Genomic DNA, 16,254 nt, shown 5'->3' with positions numbered 1-16,254 from the left:
AAAGACGTAGATCTGATTTGTTTAAGCATATATTTCCACTTATCTCTGTATATATAATGTATATATTCCATATTTGTTTGTGGAAATAGAATTAACTAAAGAGCCACCTCATCGCTGCGCAGTTTGTGTTGAAGTGGAACTTCGATCTACAATTTATAAATCTTTGGAAATTAATTGCTGTTGTTTGTGGATTACATTTAATTACCTTTGGCTCGTGTGAGTCAGGCTTGAAGAACCTTCGAATACAAGGCGTAAGCAATACCGGATCAACTTTATTTGGAACGTTAGTGCTGAAGAACAAAGTGCTGAACAGTGCAACGATTATGGTAACCGAGGCGCCTAAGGTCGTGTACCACATGTATGATATTCTATACAGAGGAAATATATCCCTGCAATATAACAGTCATATCAGTAGAGAAGTACAGTGGCAAACGGTGTAAAGGGTGCACTTACTCCGCTGAGGGTCCATGAAGATGGGTAGCATTGGCAGCGCTGGAAACCAGAGCAGCTGCATTGAAGCTGTAGCTGCATTGATCAACGTTTAGCGGTTTGGTTTGATAACGAATGGCGCCAGATGCGATGGCCCACTGCGCATTCAGACTGACCCAAGACATGACTACGACTCCGACGCAGCCACCGAGAATAGCGCTCTGTAAGAGTAAAACTCGTACTACAAGGAGTAAATTAATTAAAAACACTGTAACACACATTTCCACTGATCCACGGCATGAATATGCCAATAGTAAAGATGCCAAATAGAGGTCCATTTGTTATCGACTCCAGGCTCATTGTCAGCTGCAGCACAGTGCCCATATGCTCAACCACATAGACCAAGGCTACACAAAGCGCTCCAATGCCTACGACCACCATACGCATGACCCAGTTGGTGGCCCGACTCGATAACGGTTTCTTTACATAGGGTTTAACAAAGTCCTCCAGGACAACGGCAGACATGGAGTTCAGGCAGGTGGAAAGCGAACTGAGAGCAGCACTAAAGACGCCTGCAATAAATAGACCCGTCATTCCAGGCAACTCTCCCAGCGTGTCCATCACAAAGAGAGGCAGAAGCTGATCACGTGCCTTCGCCAGCTGTGGATGGAATTAAGTGGGATAGTAAACAAAAGAGGGAGAGAGAGAGAGAAATGTGGAAAGCATTTACGTGCCTTGGTAGTAAGTGGATCACAGTTCTGATATGTCGCATAAATGAGCAGTCCATTGTAGCCACACAAGGCCATCAGGATCAAGACGCCAACACAAAAGATGACCAGAGCCTTGCGAGCATCCGCTAAGGTGGGCAGGGATAGATAACGCTGAATCATGTTCTGGGAGACGGCATTGGTCTGCGTCCAGTATACAATGCCTCCCAGAAATAAGCACCAAAATGTATGACGCACTGTGGGATCAATGCTGAGACTACAAAAGATATGGTATTTAGCTAGAATACTTTTAGCGAGCCCCAACTCAACTCACTCTGGAGGCTCCAGTCTGTTTGAGTTCCAAGCGCGTTCCACTACCACACTAGCTCCACCAATGTCCATACTTCCTTTTATGGCAACGAGAGCAAGGGCGCCCAACATGGACACCGCCTGCACCACATCCGTCCAGACAACAGCCTTCAGGCCACCCATGCTGGTGTAGAACACACAAATGATGCAGACAATCGGCGTAATGGTGTGAACACCTATTCCGGTTACCTGATTGAATGCTAGTGCCGGCACATAGATCACAATGGGAAGATAGGCTACCTACAAAATAATTGTGATAAGGCTTGACTTGGATTGTGGAGCTTTATCATGGATACTCACATTCATAATTGCGAACATAATTGAACCAAATAAACGAAGACGACGATCGAAACGTACCTCCAAGTACTATAAGAAAAGATCATTTAAGTAAAATTTAGTTTTATTATTGTATTATTTTTAAGTGATTAATCGTGATAAAGTAATGGTACACGCATACGTTATCTAAGAGAGCAATATAGTAGATTAATGCCCCCAGACAGAGAATGAAATGAGTGGATTTTAAGTACTTTATAAAGCCGGATACAGCATTGTTTTTAATTTAATAAAACACAAAGAGGCGCCCGTAATTTTCACTAATATTCTCAATCTGATATGTTTTATAGATGTTACTGCTTACCTCATAGGTGGACGTAATATTCAGATCATGGAAAACGGGCAAATAGAAGACACCCATCACAATGCCCATGCCAATGACTCCGAAGGATACATATAGATACTGTATACCGTACGAGTACACCTCTGTGGGCAGTCCTAGTAATGTGATTCCAGAGATAAAGCTGGCCACCAGGGAGAAGGCAATGGGCACCACCAGCATTTTGCGGCCACCTAGCATATAGTCATCCTCGGACATGGATTTCTTCATGAAACCAAAGTAAATGCCAATGCCAATGCATAGCAGAAACATCGCCACGAAGGCTACATAGTCGGGCCATGCGAATCGCTGCAGGTCTCTCAGAATGTTTTCAATGTTATCCATTTTGCAGCTGGAGTTCCTGAATCAGACCAGACGTCTGATCTTCCGCAGTGACAATGTGGACTAAGCCGCGCAACGATTTCATATGTTTTTCTGTGATTCACTGAATCACTGGGCTCCATTGCTACCAGCAGCTGTGGGCGCTAGTCGGCGGCTCTGTGATTCAATCCAATTTTACTCAATTGTCAATTGTGGGGCAATTTAGGTTCCGGGCAGAGCACAAAATCCACATGTATGTATATATGAGTTTAGTTTAGCTAATCAGATGGCGTGTTTTATACCTAGAGAGAATTGCGACACTTTAGCGTCAGCTTCATCATTTTTCATAGCGTTGACCTTACAAATAAGTGATTTTACTTTATTTCTGGATAAAAAAGTGTTGACCCCCAAATTGTAAAAGAAATTTGCATAATGTCTAGTTCTCGGTTCAAACAATCAGAAGGTGCCACATCTATTTTTATTAATAAAATTATGTTCTGAGAATATTTACTTAAATTTATTTTGATTAATATAATATACTGCCAATGGCATTTCGTTATACTATTTATTAAAGATTGCCTGGGCTAAATGTAATAAAATAAACTAACAAATTTTTGTGAATGTCTGTTTTAAGATTAGTAGATTATTAGCAATCATCATAATAATAATTATTTTCATAATTAACGGAATTCAGTTCGCAATCCCCAAAACTATTATCGATTAATACATTTTAAACAGTCGTTATCGATGACTTATCAGCTTGCCGCCACAAACACAAGCGAACTACGGCAAAATAATTTATTAGCTTTCTGCAATATTAAATATTTCAATTGTATATAATGTTATCCAATCCTACAGGAAGTAGCGTGCCAGACAAGGCGTGGCAGCCACCTTTCGTTACACTAGAAACAACGTGAGTATTTATTAACAACCGGCAAATGCTGATGATACATTGATTCTAATTCTTAGCATGGGCGAAATAACCGTGGAACTGTACTGGAAACACGCACCAAACACAGTACGTAAAGTACATTGACATAAATTATTCAATAGTTCATGATTTTTCATAACTGCAGTGCTATAACTTCGCGGAGCTGTCACGACGCGGGTATTATAACAATGTCGTGTTTCATCGCATTATTCGCGATTTTATGATACAAGGTGGCGACCCAACGGGGACTGGACGCGGCGGCACCTCGGTTTATGGCGGAGAATTCGCGGACGAGCTGCACAGTGACCTTAAGCACACCGGTGCCGGCATACTGTCAATGGCGAACTCCGGCCCAGACACAAATGGCTCACAGTTCTTTATCACGTTGGCTCCCACACAGTGGCTGGACAACAAGCACACAATTTTTGGACGTATTTATACAGGCATGGAAGTGGTGAAACGTATTGGTATGGTAGAAACGGATAAGAATGATCGACCCGTGGATCCAGTTCGCATTATTAAAGCCAAAGTAGAGAAACTGTAACCAGAACTACCGCATATTTAATAAATTAATTAATTTTAATATCATATGATATTTTCTAATATTAATTATTTTGCAACTCGTCCTTTAGTATCCACGATGCTGCTCGCATGGCAATAGCTGCAATAACAGTATTTGGATTTCCCGAAACGGGCCGAGGCAGCACACTAGCATCGACAATTCGCACGTTAGGTATACCATGCAATCTGGTTTCATTGATAGTAAGATTTAGATCTGTTAGAGAATTCGATGTAAAAGAATCTACCTTAACTGTGAGTCAACGACATTGCCTAGAGCACAACTCCCAGCCGGATGGTGTGAGCCCAGTCCTATATGGCGCATAAGACATTCTAGATAATTATCCGAAGGTTGGTGCTCAAAGAAATCTCTTTTGAACGGTCCAAAATTAGCGCACTCCTGTAGTTTGGGCCAATGAATATGCGGTCGCAATTTGCTAAAAGCGGACGATGTGACAATCTATAAAATATACTGTATTTGTTAGCAGATTCGAATTTGTAACTTGTAACAGTGTAGCAGTTACCTTCACAGCATTTCTTATGGCGGCTATAGTACAGGCCACATCCTGCTCGTCGCTTAAATAGTTGGGATCAATTAGAGGATTTCTACGCATTGTTTTATGAAGCAATGAAACAGAGCCCCTAGATCTCGGTTGCAAGCAACTGGATATGACAACGAATCCTTCCTGGGAAGCATTATGGTAGCGTGGGAAAAGCGCCCGAAATGCTGAACGCTTGAAATTTGAAATAGACATGAGTGCACTTTCATCTATGGCGCCAGCGCCAAAGAAGGTGATGCCAAAGGGCATCGGCTCCTCGTAACCAGCTACATGTCCGAGCACTCCAAAATTTCCGAAGGCCCCAGTGCCCGTATTTAAATATTTAAACAGGTTCATTGGATTAAGCAGCGTTCGCTGATTCAGCGTAGGTCCGATAATGTCTATTGAGACGAACAGAGGCACATTCAAATGATCATGCAGAGCCTGACCCACCAGTGGCAAATGATATTGCACAGGCAGTCCCACCTCCTTCAACAGTTTGGTGTCACCGATTCCAGAGGCCAGAAGCAGTTGCGGACTTTGGTAGGCACCTGCACAGAGCAACAACTCACGCCGTACTTTGATGTTAAACTCGATCTCCTTATTCTGCTCATCCTTAATACCTACTACAACGGAACTGGCTCTTAGATTGGAGCTCGAGGATAGGTTTATACGCTTGACTAGTGCCTGGGGCAGCACACGAAGATTCACGCTGTTGATCATGGGCAAGAGAAATTGTTGCAGCACCGAATGCCTTAATCCGTTCCTGATATTGTAAATAGACCGTCGAAATTGCCAAGGCTCGTGCATAAATTCTGCAGCTGATTCGTCTAGAGCTTCCGATAACAGGGAGTAACTACGTGGTATTTCATAAAGCTCCTCCTTCTTGGGCTTAGCGGCAGTAATAAAAGGACTCACGTCATTCCAACTCCAATCGCTAACGTTGTGCAGTTTATGCCACGAGTCAAAGTCGGGAGCATGACCATCGAAATGTAGCATATAGTTGAGATTAGCTGATCCACCCAAGCCCTTGCCTCTTGGCAGACACTGACGTTTCTCAATCAAGCCCTTGGACGAGTACTTCTGGGGCACCGAGAGAAAAGACCAGTCATTAATGCCTTTTTGTTGAAATGTGGCTAGCAGAGGAATCCGACTGAAATAGCCAAAAGAGCCACCAGCCTCAATAAGCAATATACTTCCATTGCTGTGCTTGGCCAGTAGAGAGCTAAGAGTAGAACCAGCCGTACCAGCTCCAACTAGAAGAGTGAATATTCCAAAATGAATCTAGTATAGCGGTGACATCACTTACCACTTACCAATAACATAATCAAAGACAAGTTCTCTGTTCTCAAGTTTTAATACATTAGGTATGTTGTCTTCATGCAATTTACAAACAAGAATCAACAATGCCGCAAAAAAACCAATGACGATGGCGCCAACACAAAGCAGTTCTATAATAAAAGATTTGTTTATAAAACTAAATCCACAGATAAATCAAAAACAGACTTACTTTGAAAATGCACTCCCATGTTGTGTTAGTACCCTGATATGATGAAATACAACTAAGTAGTTGGCTAAACTCACAGAGAAGACTGAAAGTAAACCGCCACAGACTAATCCAATTATAGGCCCGTTTGTGTGCACAGAGATGTCTGGCTAGTAATTTGAATAAAGGCGCGAACTCTGACACTTATCGATTTATCTGTGGGTATCTGCTCATCGCAAGTACATAAATAAAAATCAAATTTATTTTCTTGTATATGGCTCATTTGTTTATTTAAGTACATTTACAAATAGTGGTTAAACTAATTCACATTGACTTTAAATTATTTCCAAGTTTCTTTATTTAAATAAAATAGACAATTGTACAACCAAAGAGATATACATTGACAGTCTACTATGGCTCAAAATGTTACAATATATTTTAAATTTACTACGACTTTTGAGCTTCAAACAGGAGAGTTTAAGCTGCCTGCCTTGTGAATATTATAGTGTCTTTGAATTACTGCAACCATTTTCCAATTGGAAGATATGCTAAAGTTCAAAAAATTATTTCATTTCATCATTTTGTGTGAATGGCCAATTGTCGGCTCATTGTGTTAATTGCAAACAGTTGTTCAATGTTCATAATATTAACTGTTGGTGTTTGTGCGAATATACATATATTGAGTGTTTATCGCTCTCCGCTGTTATTGAGCGCTCTAAGCAGCGCTTTATTGAATCAGCGCTGACCACGGTAATAATATGCAGGCGTCGCTTATCACTTGTTGTTATGGTACCGCCAGTGAAAATCAACATCTCACCCCCAGTAACAATAGCAACAACAACAACAGGGCAACAGCTGCTGGTGTAACAAAAACAAAAGTGGCTCATCGAACAATAGGCAGATACAATCAGCAAATGAATGATTCGTTGACAGATGTACTTAGTAGCTTGCAGTAGACGGTCGCCAGTGTGCAATGAACTCTATTAAACGCGTAGCCTTAAATACATCAAATCGGCTCTAGTAAAATATCAATCAACAGGTGTTTACAATGTCACATCAGCAGCAAACAGAGCTGCAGCAGCTAATTGAGCTGCTACTCAGGGAAGAGGAAGAAGTGATACAGGTACAATTGCGCAGAACAATTTATCGTTTTTCTTGTATAATAATCATTCGGGTCTTTGCAGTCCTTCATCAAAAGTTTTGGGGGAAGTGGTGCTCAATTACATCTCGAGCACTGCCAGACTCTCCTAGTGAAATCTCCATATCCAGTACTCCAAATTTTGAGCTTGCTATATAATCAGTCCAAGTTCTACATAGGACGCATTGTTAGTGGGGCGTTGAAAGATATGCTGGATGGTAATGACACTTTCTCCACAACTCCCCCCTGGACTCGCTTCCTCAGCGTACTGGCAAACGTTCCGCAACAGATACTGGAGGCGACACAATTAGAACAAAGTCTGATCGCACATCTTGTGAATAATGCCTTGTGCAACAATGAGTATCTAATGCTGGCATTATTGGCTCGACAAGATCCGCACTTATTAAACACAGTTTTGCACAAGCAACAGCAACATCTGGAAATTGAGTGCACCAACTCAGCGCCTACAAGTCAGTTGGTGTTACATCTGGCTCTCAAACAACGAGAGCACTTTGTACCTAGGGTGTGTCAACAGTTGAAGAATTTTGAATGTATTCATGATCGGACATTACGAAATACTCTTCTAATTTTGCGACTAGCCAACGAATTTGCCCTGAGCTCGCAGACGTTGGACGAGTTGGCTGAGTTGGATCAACCTCTAGCCGCCTTTGACGTAGCTGCAGTGCCCGTTGAGCTGCAGCCAGTGCACCAGTTCTTCTTTGCAGACTTCCAACGAATTTGCGTGATACTCAAGTTTTTGAAGCAGCAACAAGATGGAAATGCCTTCAAGATAATCAAGGTGGACGCACTGCTTCGGGCACCGGGCGTGCTTTCTTTGATCTACGAACATGGCATCGAGTGTGATAAGGAGCAAGTGTTTCAGCTCATTGAGCAATCCTACAAATGGCAACAGCAGACACCAGCACTCAAGAACGTACGTACTGAGGAGCTGGAAACATGGAGCTATTATACAGCCCTATGTCATGTCTACAATGTGATATTGGAGTCACACGACTCCTCGGTGAGAGGCCAGTTGTTGTTGCTCTCCACCCAGCTGCGTCAGCTACGTGAATTGGTTACACTTTCCTCTCTACTAGAGGACGTATTCCAACTCGTTTTCTTGCGCTGGGAACAGCTGCAAAATACAAAGCAATCTCAGTACGACGATAACGATGATGAGGATAACGATGATGAGCAGTATGTGGACGATGATGCGACACCTGCACACTCGTCTTATATCAGCAATGCGCAAAGGCGACGCTACGGCTTCATTTGCCGGGGTCCGGCTTTGTACGCATTGTTTAGCTATCTGAAAGGATTTGTGACTAAGAAGTTGCACACTCAGGACTTCAAGTACGCCTCAGAGGAGCAACAGCAGCGCTTTCAGCGCTTAGTGGATGCCATCAGTGAGGCGCTCTGGAAGTTCAGCGTTCTACAAAAGATTGATCAATCATTGGCGAAAGCAACGCCGGCTTCAGGCTGCCGCTTTGAGCCTGAACAGATGTTGCAGCTGATTCAATTGCATAGTCACTTACGTGAGAAGGCATCCAGTGATGATGAGAGCAGGGAGCGCATCTTTCACGCATCCAGCCTAACAAGACGAAAGTCGCGCCGGCAGAAACGAGCGGCCAGTTTTAGTGGAGCAGCTGGTGGCAGATTATCTGAGACGCCGACTCTTGAACAGTGTCGCGCTCGTGCCCAGCAGCTGCTGCTGAACGAAAGTGCAGGCAACGACGAGTTGCAGAACTCCGTGACGCAGTCAGTGGAACGCTCCATTATACCAAAGATGCTCAGCACGCCCGAGCAGTTGGCGATCATGGCGCTGGCTCTGAAGAACTTTAATGATGTTAAATACATAATTGAGGTAATCAAAATCAAGTTAAGCTGCTATATAACAAAACTAATCTTACTTTGCTCATAGACTTTTCACCTGGAGCATACGCAGTTGAGTCGCGAGCTGCAGTTCATGGAGCATCAGCAGTTGATCAAACAAAAGTTGGCTAACATCTATGCAAACTATGAGACTTTGGCTGTTGAGGCCAGTTCCACCGGCAGCAACGCCACGACCACAGTGGAGCAAATCAAAAGTGTGGCTGCCAAAGGCTTTGAGCTATCCAAGATTATCAGCGTGGTGGACAATTTTGCACAGTCGCAGAAGCTGCAACACAGCGCTGAATTAAAAACACTTTTGCAACGTCACTGCGCAAATGGTCAATATGGCTTCCTACAACAGTTCCAGGAGCGCAACCTTAATGCCCTCATTGTCTTCGATTTGATTATAAATCTGCGCTTTAATCGCGAAATTACGTGCAATCTGCTGCTGGTTATACGACGCCAACAGCAGCAGCTCCAACAGCAGCCATCAACGATAAATAGACCATCTGAGTCTAGTCCGAGGGAAATCGGCGCCATGTACTTATTGGAAAATCTCTGCGAGTGCATGCGTCTGCTGGAGCGTTCTGGTCGCCAATCAGCACTTAATGAGCTGCTTTGCCGGCACAGCTATCCGTTGAGGCCAGCAGCCTTGGCCTTGCAGCTACAGCGAGAATCCGCCTTTAAAACGCTCTACCAAAAGACCTCGTCGGATTATGCTCATTCTCAAGAACTACGCGCCCATTCCGCGCTCTTTCAGCAGCTCAAATCGCGACAGAATTACTACACACGCTTCTGCAGTTATGTGCAGCAGCTGTCACGTCTTCTCCAGTTGCGCGACACTAATCTAGAGTATCACAACACGCAGCTGTTGCGTCACGATCCCTACCAAGTTATTGGCGAGCTGATTTATGAATGCGACATCACTCCGCTGGAGATCGAAGGAAATGTGGCTGCACTTCATCTGAATCTCGTACATGCCATCGGTCTCAACATTTGTCCACAGTTGATGGATGGCGGTGGCAAACCGTTGTCACGTTCGGTATCGCCACAAAAACAGGAATCGATTCACAACTATATTTCGCAGCACAATCAGTTGCTGGCCCAACTACTGCAGGCGGTGCAGCTGAATGCGTTGCCAAAGATCAGCGAATCGGAGGCGGGCTTGCATTTTGACTGCCTTCGGCAGTTGATGCAAATGCCTGAAATAGAGACGCTGTCGCATATGCATCAAGGGAATCTTGTTATGGCAGCTCTGCATGCCTACAAACTGGACAGCGCTACATTGGCGCGATCGGAGCTTAGCAATGAGCTACAGCTGCAAATACTTCTGCTGGGCATTGGCGGACAGGCTGGTGAGTCGACGAATTATTATTTTCACTAGTCAGAAAGATTTTAACTTGTTTCGTTATCCAGAGCCAGATTACAAATTGAAGACACGCGTAGACAGTTTAATTAGTGAACTGATTGCAGAGGATACTCGACACATACAACTGACTTCGTATATGCAGGATCTGGGGCAGCGAGCACAGCTTCTGCATGAGCACTTCAGCAAAATCTCCAGCAGCCAATTAGCGAAAGAGCTAATCGAGCACACGCTGGAGCATCGGGCGGCGGCGCTTGTTATTCCGCTCAAGTTACGCACTCAACTAGAGCATACACTGTCGGATATTACGATATATGCGAGAGTATCGGCTCTCCTCCATTTTGAGAGTTGGCCGCAGGCCTACGATTTTGGTCGCCAAACGCCTAACGTCATCTTTGAGCAGCTGCTTCAGGGGCGGCATTATGAGCTGTGCTACGACTGGTGCCGCATGGTGCAGTTGGAGGACGCAGTTGGGCAGCAGCGTGTCTGTCTGCTCACACTACTTGATACATTCCTAGAGCTGAGCGATGAAGATGAATTGGACACACATCTGTTATGCATTGCGGAGCTATTTCCAGCCACAGTGCTGGTTAACTTTCTGGATACACATAAAGACAAGATGCGTTCGTTGCCGCTGCTGCAATGGTTGGTTGACTATTTGGAGGCAAACGCACGTGATGCGCGTCCCTATCTCAACTATCAATTTTCATTGGAGCTTCTCCGGCAATTGCCTGCCGATGAGCGACAGCATTTCTGGCCACTCTTACGCTATCCATTGCTGATTATCGAACAGCTGGTCATGAATACGCGCTTTGAACTGCTCACCAAGCTGCTGGAACCGGCACGGGCCAAACTTTTGCAGCGCATGCCCTTGGGACCCTGTGGCTACTGCTTTGAAAAGCGTGGCCATGCCTACGATGTCCATAGCAGTGGCACCACCACAGGCAAAAGCGGGAGCAAGCTGCGCTTTCAGCTGGGTCAGACCAATTCGGAAGCTTTTATTCTGCTCAATTTTAATTCTTATCAGCAAGATCATGTGGTCAGCAATGATTGCCTTGACTTGTTGCTGCGCATTTATGCCAGCAAGGCACTGGACTATCAGATAGCCAATGTACGGAATGCAGTCGGATCAGAGCCGGGCTCCTTGGGCACCGACGTCCACAATTCTCTCGACTCACTGTGTGGCGCCTTTCAAATTCCTCCACAGGCGCCAACTCGAGAAGAGTGGATACCTGATGAAAGTGCCACTCACTGCATGTGCTGCCGCCGTTCCGCGTTCACAATGCTGATGCGTCGTCATCATTGTCGTCGCTGTGGCCGAGTTGTTTGCTATGCCTGCTCCACACAACGCATGACCATTCCAGAGCTGTACGGCGATGTGGAGGTGCGCGTCTGTAATGATTGCTATAAGCCTGTCATTGCCGAGAAACCGATAAACATTCAAAACGAAACTCATCCGGTCATTCCACGTTCCACGAGCTCATCGAACGTCTATAAGTGGCTCCTGAGTGGCATCATTACACACGACAAATTGCTGCGCGAGGAGTTCTGCTATGAGCATGCGCCTAGTGTAGCGCTCTGTCTATCCATATTGCGACATCATTTGGATCAGCGACAATGCGTGGACCTGTTGCTATATCACTGTCGTAAACTGGAGAAGCTCATAGTGCCCAATCCAGAGGTTGACTACGACCTTGTTGCTAAAATGATCAACTGCCTGGCATTGGCAGCGAAGGTAAGTTGCAATATATACAATTTGTTTGCTTTCATCAACGGTTATATTGCTGTCATAGCTCCGTGGTGCTCCCGCTGAATTTGAGACCATACGTGAACACTCGGAGATTATCATGGCCGTCGTACAGCAGGGCTGCGAGTCACTCATACCCGCAGGGCCACTGAATGATCATAGTGTGCGTCAATTGGGCGATGCTCTTATCGAGGCAGAGCATTGGAAATTAGCGTTGGATGTGCACCTTAAATGGGGCTTTGCTACCACTGGTGTAATGGCTGCTCATGGGCTGGCTTCCTTACGCGCCGGCTGCTATGACTCAGGTCAGCAAGTGTAGTTGCCTTCCTCAACTGTATCACTCAATCCTCCGTTATTTTATAGCACGTGAAAAGTTTGCGCATTGCATGACTCGTCTGTCCACAGAAGAGCAAAACAGTTGCATATACAAACATATTTTCGGAAAGGAATTAAAGGCACCAGCATCGTTACCAGTTGCCAAAACTAAAAAACGTCCGCAGCGTGGACCTGCCCTGCTACAGGAGATTCTCCAGCTGATTGCAACAATGCCCCAAGCCCAGCCACAGCCAGAGACTCTGCAGCGTGCATCTCTCATACGCAACTCAAATACCTCGCTGGCCTCACTCTTCTCGCGGCGCCGAGAGCCGTACGTGGTGCAGACGCCATTACGAGAACCAGCTCTTAATGTGATCAATGCATTGGCTAATTTGAAGCACATTGCCAAGGGTCAATACGGGGAGCCGACTGTGCGGAATTGCATCGAGGCCCATCGACAGTCACGCGCCTTCGAAGAATCGCTGCATTATGTGTTTACGTATGGCAGTCACACAGACATTCTTCAGTTCTTAATGCAGCACGACGAGCTGCGCGCAGCTTTGCGCTATTGGCAACTGCAACAGCTGGAATCGGATCTCTTCATACAACAAATATTCCAGGTATCCCTGGCCGGAGGTCGTTTACCAGCACTGATTGAGGAACTGCAGGGGCTTGATTCCGATACTCATTTAAGTGCTTGGCGCGTGCCGCTGTTACAGACGTGCCGATACTTGGAGCAGCAGCAACAGCTCAATTCGCTGTACCAGTTGCAGCTACTGCTAAAGGATGCTGTTCGCGCGAGCATGACTTGCGTGAAGTTTTATCCCCTACACTGTGATAACTTTCAAAAGTTGCACGCCAATGCTCAACATTTAATGTCAGCACACATGCACCTCCAGGGTGAACTAGATCTGGCCCAATGGGAGCATCTTCAGCGTGAGCAGCAACGAACAGGTAGCAGACGTGCCAGCGTTGTCAGCAGCAATACGAGCAGCACTTGCTTTGCCATGCAACTGGATGCACGTACTTTGAATGGCCACATCAATACGATACGACGCCAACTAGAACTGGCTAAGTTCTTGGCTCAGTGCGAGAGGGAACAACCGCCAGTGAATGGCATGCTGTGCACTTTACAAATATTGAAACAGATACGGCCAGAGGCTCCTCGGGGCTCTCTGCCCACATTGTTTGATAGCACTGCCGAAAAGACTCAGCTGTGCATTCTAGTACTTCTATGCGGAAAGAACATCGATGAGGGCTTTGGTCTGGCCTACGGGTAAGCAGATTTCATTCTATAGTCAATAATCGATTGCATGGTTTATCTTTTCGCAGCATCATGCAGGACTACAAGTTGACGCCAATGAAAGTGTTCGGCGCTACGGCCAAATATTTGGCAAAAAATCAACGCCTGAGCGAGGTGGAGCGTCTGTTGGACTGCATAGCTAGCAACAACGGCAGCAGCAGTAGCAGCTCGGACTCGGACGAGCTTCTCTCGATTGCCGTCAACGCTGCTGTGCACAGCAATGAGCCCGAGACGAAACATGTATTGGATAAATTGATCAAGCGCATCGGAAATGTGGAGCTGCGCATATCATCATACATGTTTATTGGTCAACTTAAGTCAGCCTACTTGTTGGCCAACAAACATGATCGCCTGGGAGACATACGCAAGATCTTAAGGCAAGCCGAGATGACGAACCAAATACATATTAAGAAGCTGTGCGAGAAAAAACTGAACATTAATTCAACTCCAATGTCGCCAACGCCACTGTGATACAAATAATCAGGCAATATATAAAGTCTAATTTTGGTAGATTAATTTTATAAAACTATTGTAGAGAAAATGATTTTAAATCGTTCCGAAAACCAATGCGTTGGTCAAGTATTTCTTAACCCTTTGCTCAAAGACTCATACAAGGTACCAAATTATATTCATATATTTATATATATACATTTATTGTCAATTTATTGTCTTTACCATCCTATTGTACTAGTATTTAATTTTTATTGTTTATTAAATATAAAATATTGTTATTCAACCATACCGCCAACATGACATCGATAAATTTGCTGCTCGCTATATACATATATATCGATAAGTGGGGCAGATGACTGCAAGTGCTTTTATAGGATAAATTGGCACATTGTTTATTAAGTTTCTATATACTAAACTTTAGAAGATTAACCTTAATAATGCGTGCCGTAATTCAACGTGTTAAGGCCGCCAAAGTCACAGGTAAGGATTCACTTCCATTGATTAAATTTACTCCTAATCTGGACATCTTATAGTGCTGGATGAACTGGTGTCAACTATTGGACCTGGACTATGTGTTCTAGTGGGCATCAAGTCTAGCGATACGATAACAGATGTTGAATATCTGTAGGTAAATATCTAACTGACACATAATGAGGCAATTTTTGACTGAGCCTTTAGAGTGCGCAAGATTCTCGCATTGCGACTGTTCGAGGATGAAGGAAAACGTTGGCAAAAGTCTGTCAAGGACTTGCAGCTAGAAGTTCTATGTGTATCTCAGTTTACACTATATCATCGATTGAAGGGCAACAAACCAGACTTCTCTGCAGCTATGAAAGGTGAAGATGCCCAGCAGCTATATAGTCATTTTTTAAATAGACTGTGTCAATCATATGATTCCAGCAAAATCAAAGGTAATATTTGTATTCTGTATAAAACTGGACTCAACATTTTATTTGATTTGATTTTTCGGTGCAATGTCAGATGGAAAGTTTGGTGCTTATATGCAAGTCCACATAGAGAATGATGGCCCCGTTACCATTGAATTGGAGTCTCCACAACCGAAGCACTCCGAAGAATGTGTAGATAAATAGAATATATAGTACTCTCCTATGAAATAAATTGTTGTCTACAAATTTGTTTTACCACATATTTTGTATTTTCTCTGCTGTAAACTTAAAGCTAAAACTATTTAAAATGTTTTGAATTAAGACTCTAGCATTTCCAAGTCTGCCTCCGTCATGCCCTCCTCGAGTCTCTTTTCTAGCTCGCGTGCATCCACATAAGTGATCTTCTCCTCTGGCAGGTCTTCGTCCATAAGGGCGTCTTCCTCCGCCTCTTCCTTGGCGCGGCGTTCCCTCAAGCCAGCGGCTGGAGAACGTATGAGCGACATATTTCGTTGCACATCCTTAACATCCATTTGGATCTCAACCTGTCGGCCCTTACGCAGACGCTCCATGACAAAGTGCTTTTCACGACGCTCCTTAATCTCTGTGACCTTCTTAATCGCTGTAATTGCCTTCTGCCAGGTATCGCGATTGTATTTGATGGGCACATTGCGGCGTTTCTCGAACTCGAAACTGGGGTCAATTGTTAACTCCTTTCCGGCTGCCTTGCGATGTGCCTTTGTCCATGCTACCTTACGTGGGTTCTTCTTCTTCTTAAAGGCTTTGTGACATTTTCCTCGACAAAATTTAAAAATCTGGAAAAAAAAAAAAAGTATGGTCAGAATTCTGTACTGTGTATGTTTACGCGGATAGGAATAAAGTTTATATTGTTACTTACTTTGCAGTCATTGCGTACAAAGTGTACCCCATGCCCAGGGTATATTTTGCTGGAGCAAAAGTAGCACGTGTCGATGCGCATTTTTACAAATTATACAAATAATTTGTAAAAATAAAACGCACAACTATCAACACGTGTGTTGTTAAAGAAAGGTAGACGCAGAGCTGTCTTTGATTGCTCTAATAAATTTCGATAACTATCGAATGCAATATGTATGAAGAAAATCACCGATAGTTTAACTTCGTTTTTTGCACTAACCAGAGAGTGGTTTTTTTTATTTATTAAT

The 16,254-nt window shown here is 44.2% G+C and overlaps 6 protein-coding genes across 7 annotated transcripts; 3 read left to right on the top strand and 3 right to left on the bottom strand.

Annotated features, from left to right (window-relative positions):
* Nucleotides 1–13: 13 nt before the first annotated feature.
* On the bottom strand, nucleotides 14–2,588 carry LOC6574068 (sodium-coupled monocarboxylate transporter 1). Its single transcript, XM_002000090.4, has 8 exons — nucleotides 2,143–2,588; nucleotides 1,806–1,871; nucleotides 1,471–1,745; nucleotides 1,164–1,413; nucleotides 709–1,089; nucleotides 454–650; nucleotides 206–389; nucleotides 14–146 (listed from the first exon to the last, which is right to left on the bottom strand). The coding sequence occupies exons 1-8, from the start codon at nucleotides 2,500–2,502 to the stop codon at nucleotides 96–98; spliced, it is 1,764 nt and encodes a 587-aa protein (XP_002000126.1). The 5' UTR covers nucleotides 2,503–2,588; the 3' UTR covers nucleotides 14–95.
* A 637-nt stretch (nucleotides 2,589–3,225) lies between these two features.
* LOC6574067 (peptidyl-prolyl cis-trans isomerase-like 1) lies at nucleotides 3,226–3,997 on the top strand. Its single transcript, XM_002000089.4, has 3 exons — nucleotides 3,226–3,391; nucleotides 3,448–3,496; nucleotides 3,555–3,997. The coding sequence occupies exons 1-3, from the start codon at nucleotides 3,318–3,320 to the stop codon at nucleotides 3,951–3,953; spliced, it is 522 nt and encodes a 173-aa protein (XP_002000125.1). The 5' UTR covers nucleotides 3,226–3,317; the 3' UTR covers nucleotides 3,954–3,997.
* LOC6574066 (neither inactivation nor afterpotential protein G) lies at nucleotides 3,953–6,207 on the bottom strand. Its single transcript, XM_002000088.4, has 5 exons — nucleotides 6,017–6,207; nucleotides 5,823–5,957; nucleotides 4,492–5,762; nucleotides 4,216–4,427; nucleotides 3,953–4,156 (listed from the first exon to the last, which is right to left on the bottom strand). Exons 1-5 carry the CDS (start codon nucleotides 6,033–6,035, stop codon nucleotides 4,015–4,017), a joined length of 1,779 nt encoding a protein of 592 aa, XP_002000124.2. The 5' UTR covers nucleotides 6,036–6,207; the 3' UTR covers nucleotides 3,953–4,014.
* A 239-nt stretch (nucleotides 6,208–6,446) lies between these two features.
* LOC6574065 (zinc finger FYVE domain-containing protein 26 homolog) lies at nucleotides 6,447–14,469 on the top strand. Its single transcript, XM_002000087.4, has 7 exons — nucleotides 6,447–7,115; nucleotides 7,177–8,994; nucleotides 9,052–10,357; nucleotides 10,419–12,103; nucleotides 12,162–12,420; nucleotides 12,479–13,706; nucleotides 13,763–14,469. The coding sequence occupies exons 1-7, from the start codon at nucleotides 7,041–7,043 to the stop codon at nucleotides 14,202–14,204; spliced, it is 6,813 nt and encodes a 2,270-aa protein (XP_002000123.3). The 5' UTR covers nucleotides 6,447–7,040; the 3' UTR covers nucleotides 14,205–14,469.
* A 48-nt stretch (nucleotides 14,470–14,517) lies between these two features.
* Nucleotides 14,518–15,333, top strand: LOC6574064 (D-aminoacyl-tRNA deacylase). 2 transcript variants are annotated; one of them, XM_002000086.4, is made up of 4 exons: nucleotides 14,520–14,666; nucleotides 14,720–14,810; nucleotides 14,865–15,097; nucleotides 15,168–15,333. In XM_002000086.4, the coding sequence occupies exons 1-4, from the start codon at nucleotides 14,624–14,626 to the stop codon at nucleotides 15,275–15,277; spliced, it is 477 nt and encodes a 158-aa protein (XP_002000122.1). In that variant the 5' UTR covers nucleotides 14,520–14,623; the 3' UTR covers nucleotides 15,278–15,333. The 2 variants fall into 2 exon arrangements, with proteins under 2 accessions (XP_032589622.1, XP_002000122.1); XM_032733731.2 differs by lacking the exon at nucleotides 15,168–15,333 and having other exon boundaries at nucleotides 14,518–14,666; nucleotides 14,720–14,814; nucleotides 14,865–14,955.
* On the bottom strand, nucleotides 15,320–16,138 carry LOC6574063 (probable ribosome biogenesis protein RLP24). The gene is made up of 2 exons (XM_002000085.4): nucleotides 15,969–16,138; nucleotides 15,320–15,885 (listed from the first exon to the last, which is right to left on the bottom strand). Exons 1-2 carry the CDS (start codon nucleotides 16,047–16,049, stop codon nucleotides 15,391–15,393), a joined length of 576 nt encoding a protein of 191 aa, XP_002000121.1. The 5' UTR covers nucleotides 16,050–16,138; the 3' UTR covers nucleotides 15,320–15,390.
* Nucleotides 16,139–16,254: the final 116 nt, after the last annotated feature.

Source organism: Drosophila mojavensis, unplaced genomic scaffold (assembly GCF_018153725.1).
Source record: "Drosophila mojavensis isolate 15081-1352.22 unplaced genomic scaffold, ASM1815372v1 contig_277, whole genome shotgun sequence".
Lineage (NCBI taxonomy): Eukaryota > Metazoa > Arthropoda > Insecta > Diptera > Drosophilidae > Drosophila > Drosophila mojavensis.
Note: the sequence above shows the minus strand (reverse complement) of the source record. Positions and strands in the feature narration are given on the sequence as shown.

Bases quoted from the DNA above. Each gene is read 5' to 3' on its own strand.
- LOC6574066 (XM_002000088.4), bottom strand. The intron at 5,763-5,822 runs GTAAGTGGTAAG...TCACTCTTCTAG, and splicing joins TGTCTTTGATTATGTTATTG to TTGGAGCTGGTACGGCTGGT. The intron at 4,157-4,215 runs GTAGATTCTTTT...CAATGAAACCAG, and splicing joins GTCGTTGACTCACAGTTAAG to ATTGCATGGTATACCTAACG.
- LOC6574065 (XM_002000087.4), top strand. From the start codon at position 7,041: ATGTCACATCAGCAGCAAACAGAGCTGCAGCAGCTAATTGAGCTGCTA. The intron at 8,995-9,051 runs GTAATCAAAATC...CTTTGCTCATAG, and splicing joins ATGTTAAATACATAATTGAG to ACTTTTCACCTGGAGCATAC. The intron at 12,104-12,161 runs GTAAGTTGCAAT...TTGCTGTCATAG, and splicing joins GCCTGGCATTGGCAGCGAAG to CTCCGTGGTGCTCCCGCTGA.
- LOC6574067 (XM_002000089.4), top strand. From the start codon at position 3,318: ATGTTATCCAATCCTACAGGAAGTAGCGTGCCAGACAAGGCGTGGCAG. The intron at 3,392-3,447 runs GTGAGTATTTAT...TCTAATTCTTAG, and splicing joins TTCGTTACACTAGAAACAAC to CATGGGCGAAATAACCGTGG. The intron at 3,497-3,554 runs GTACGTAAAGTA...TCATAACTGCAG, and splicing joins GGAAACACGCACCAAACACA to TGCTATAACTTCGCGGAGCT.
- LOC6574063 (XM_002000085.4), bottom strand. From the start codon at position 16,049: ATGCGCATCGACACGTGCTACTTTTGCTCCAGCAAAATATACCCTGGG. The intron at 15,886-15,968 runs GTAAGTAACAAT...TTTTTTTTCCAG, and splicing joins TTGTACGCAATGACTGCAAA to ATTTTTAAATTTTGTCGAGG.
- LOC6574064 (XM_002000086.4), top strand. From the start codon at position 14,624: ATGCGTGCCGTAATTCAACGTGTTAAGGCCGCCAAAGTCACAG. The intron at 14,811-14,864 runs GTAGGTAAATAT...CTGAGCCTTTAG, and splicing joins ATAACAGATGTTGAATATCT to AGTGCGCAAGATTCTCGCAT. The intron at 15,098-15,167 runs GTAATATTTGTA...GTGCAATGTCAG, and splicing joins TGATTCCAGCAAAATCAAAG to ATGGAAAGTTTGGTGCTTAT.
- LOC6574068 (XM_002000090.4), bottom strand. From the start codon at position 2,502: ATGGATAACATTGAAAACATTCTGAGAGACCTGCAGCGATTCGCATGG. The intron at 1,414-1,470 runs GTGAGTTGAGTT...TATCTTTTGTAG, and splicing joins AACAGACTGGAGCCTCCAGA to TCTCAGCATTGATCCCACAG. The intron at 390-453 runs GTAAGTGCACCC...GTTATATTGCAG, and splicing joins CTTCATGGACCCTCAGCGGA to GGATATATTTCCTCTGTATA.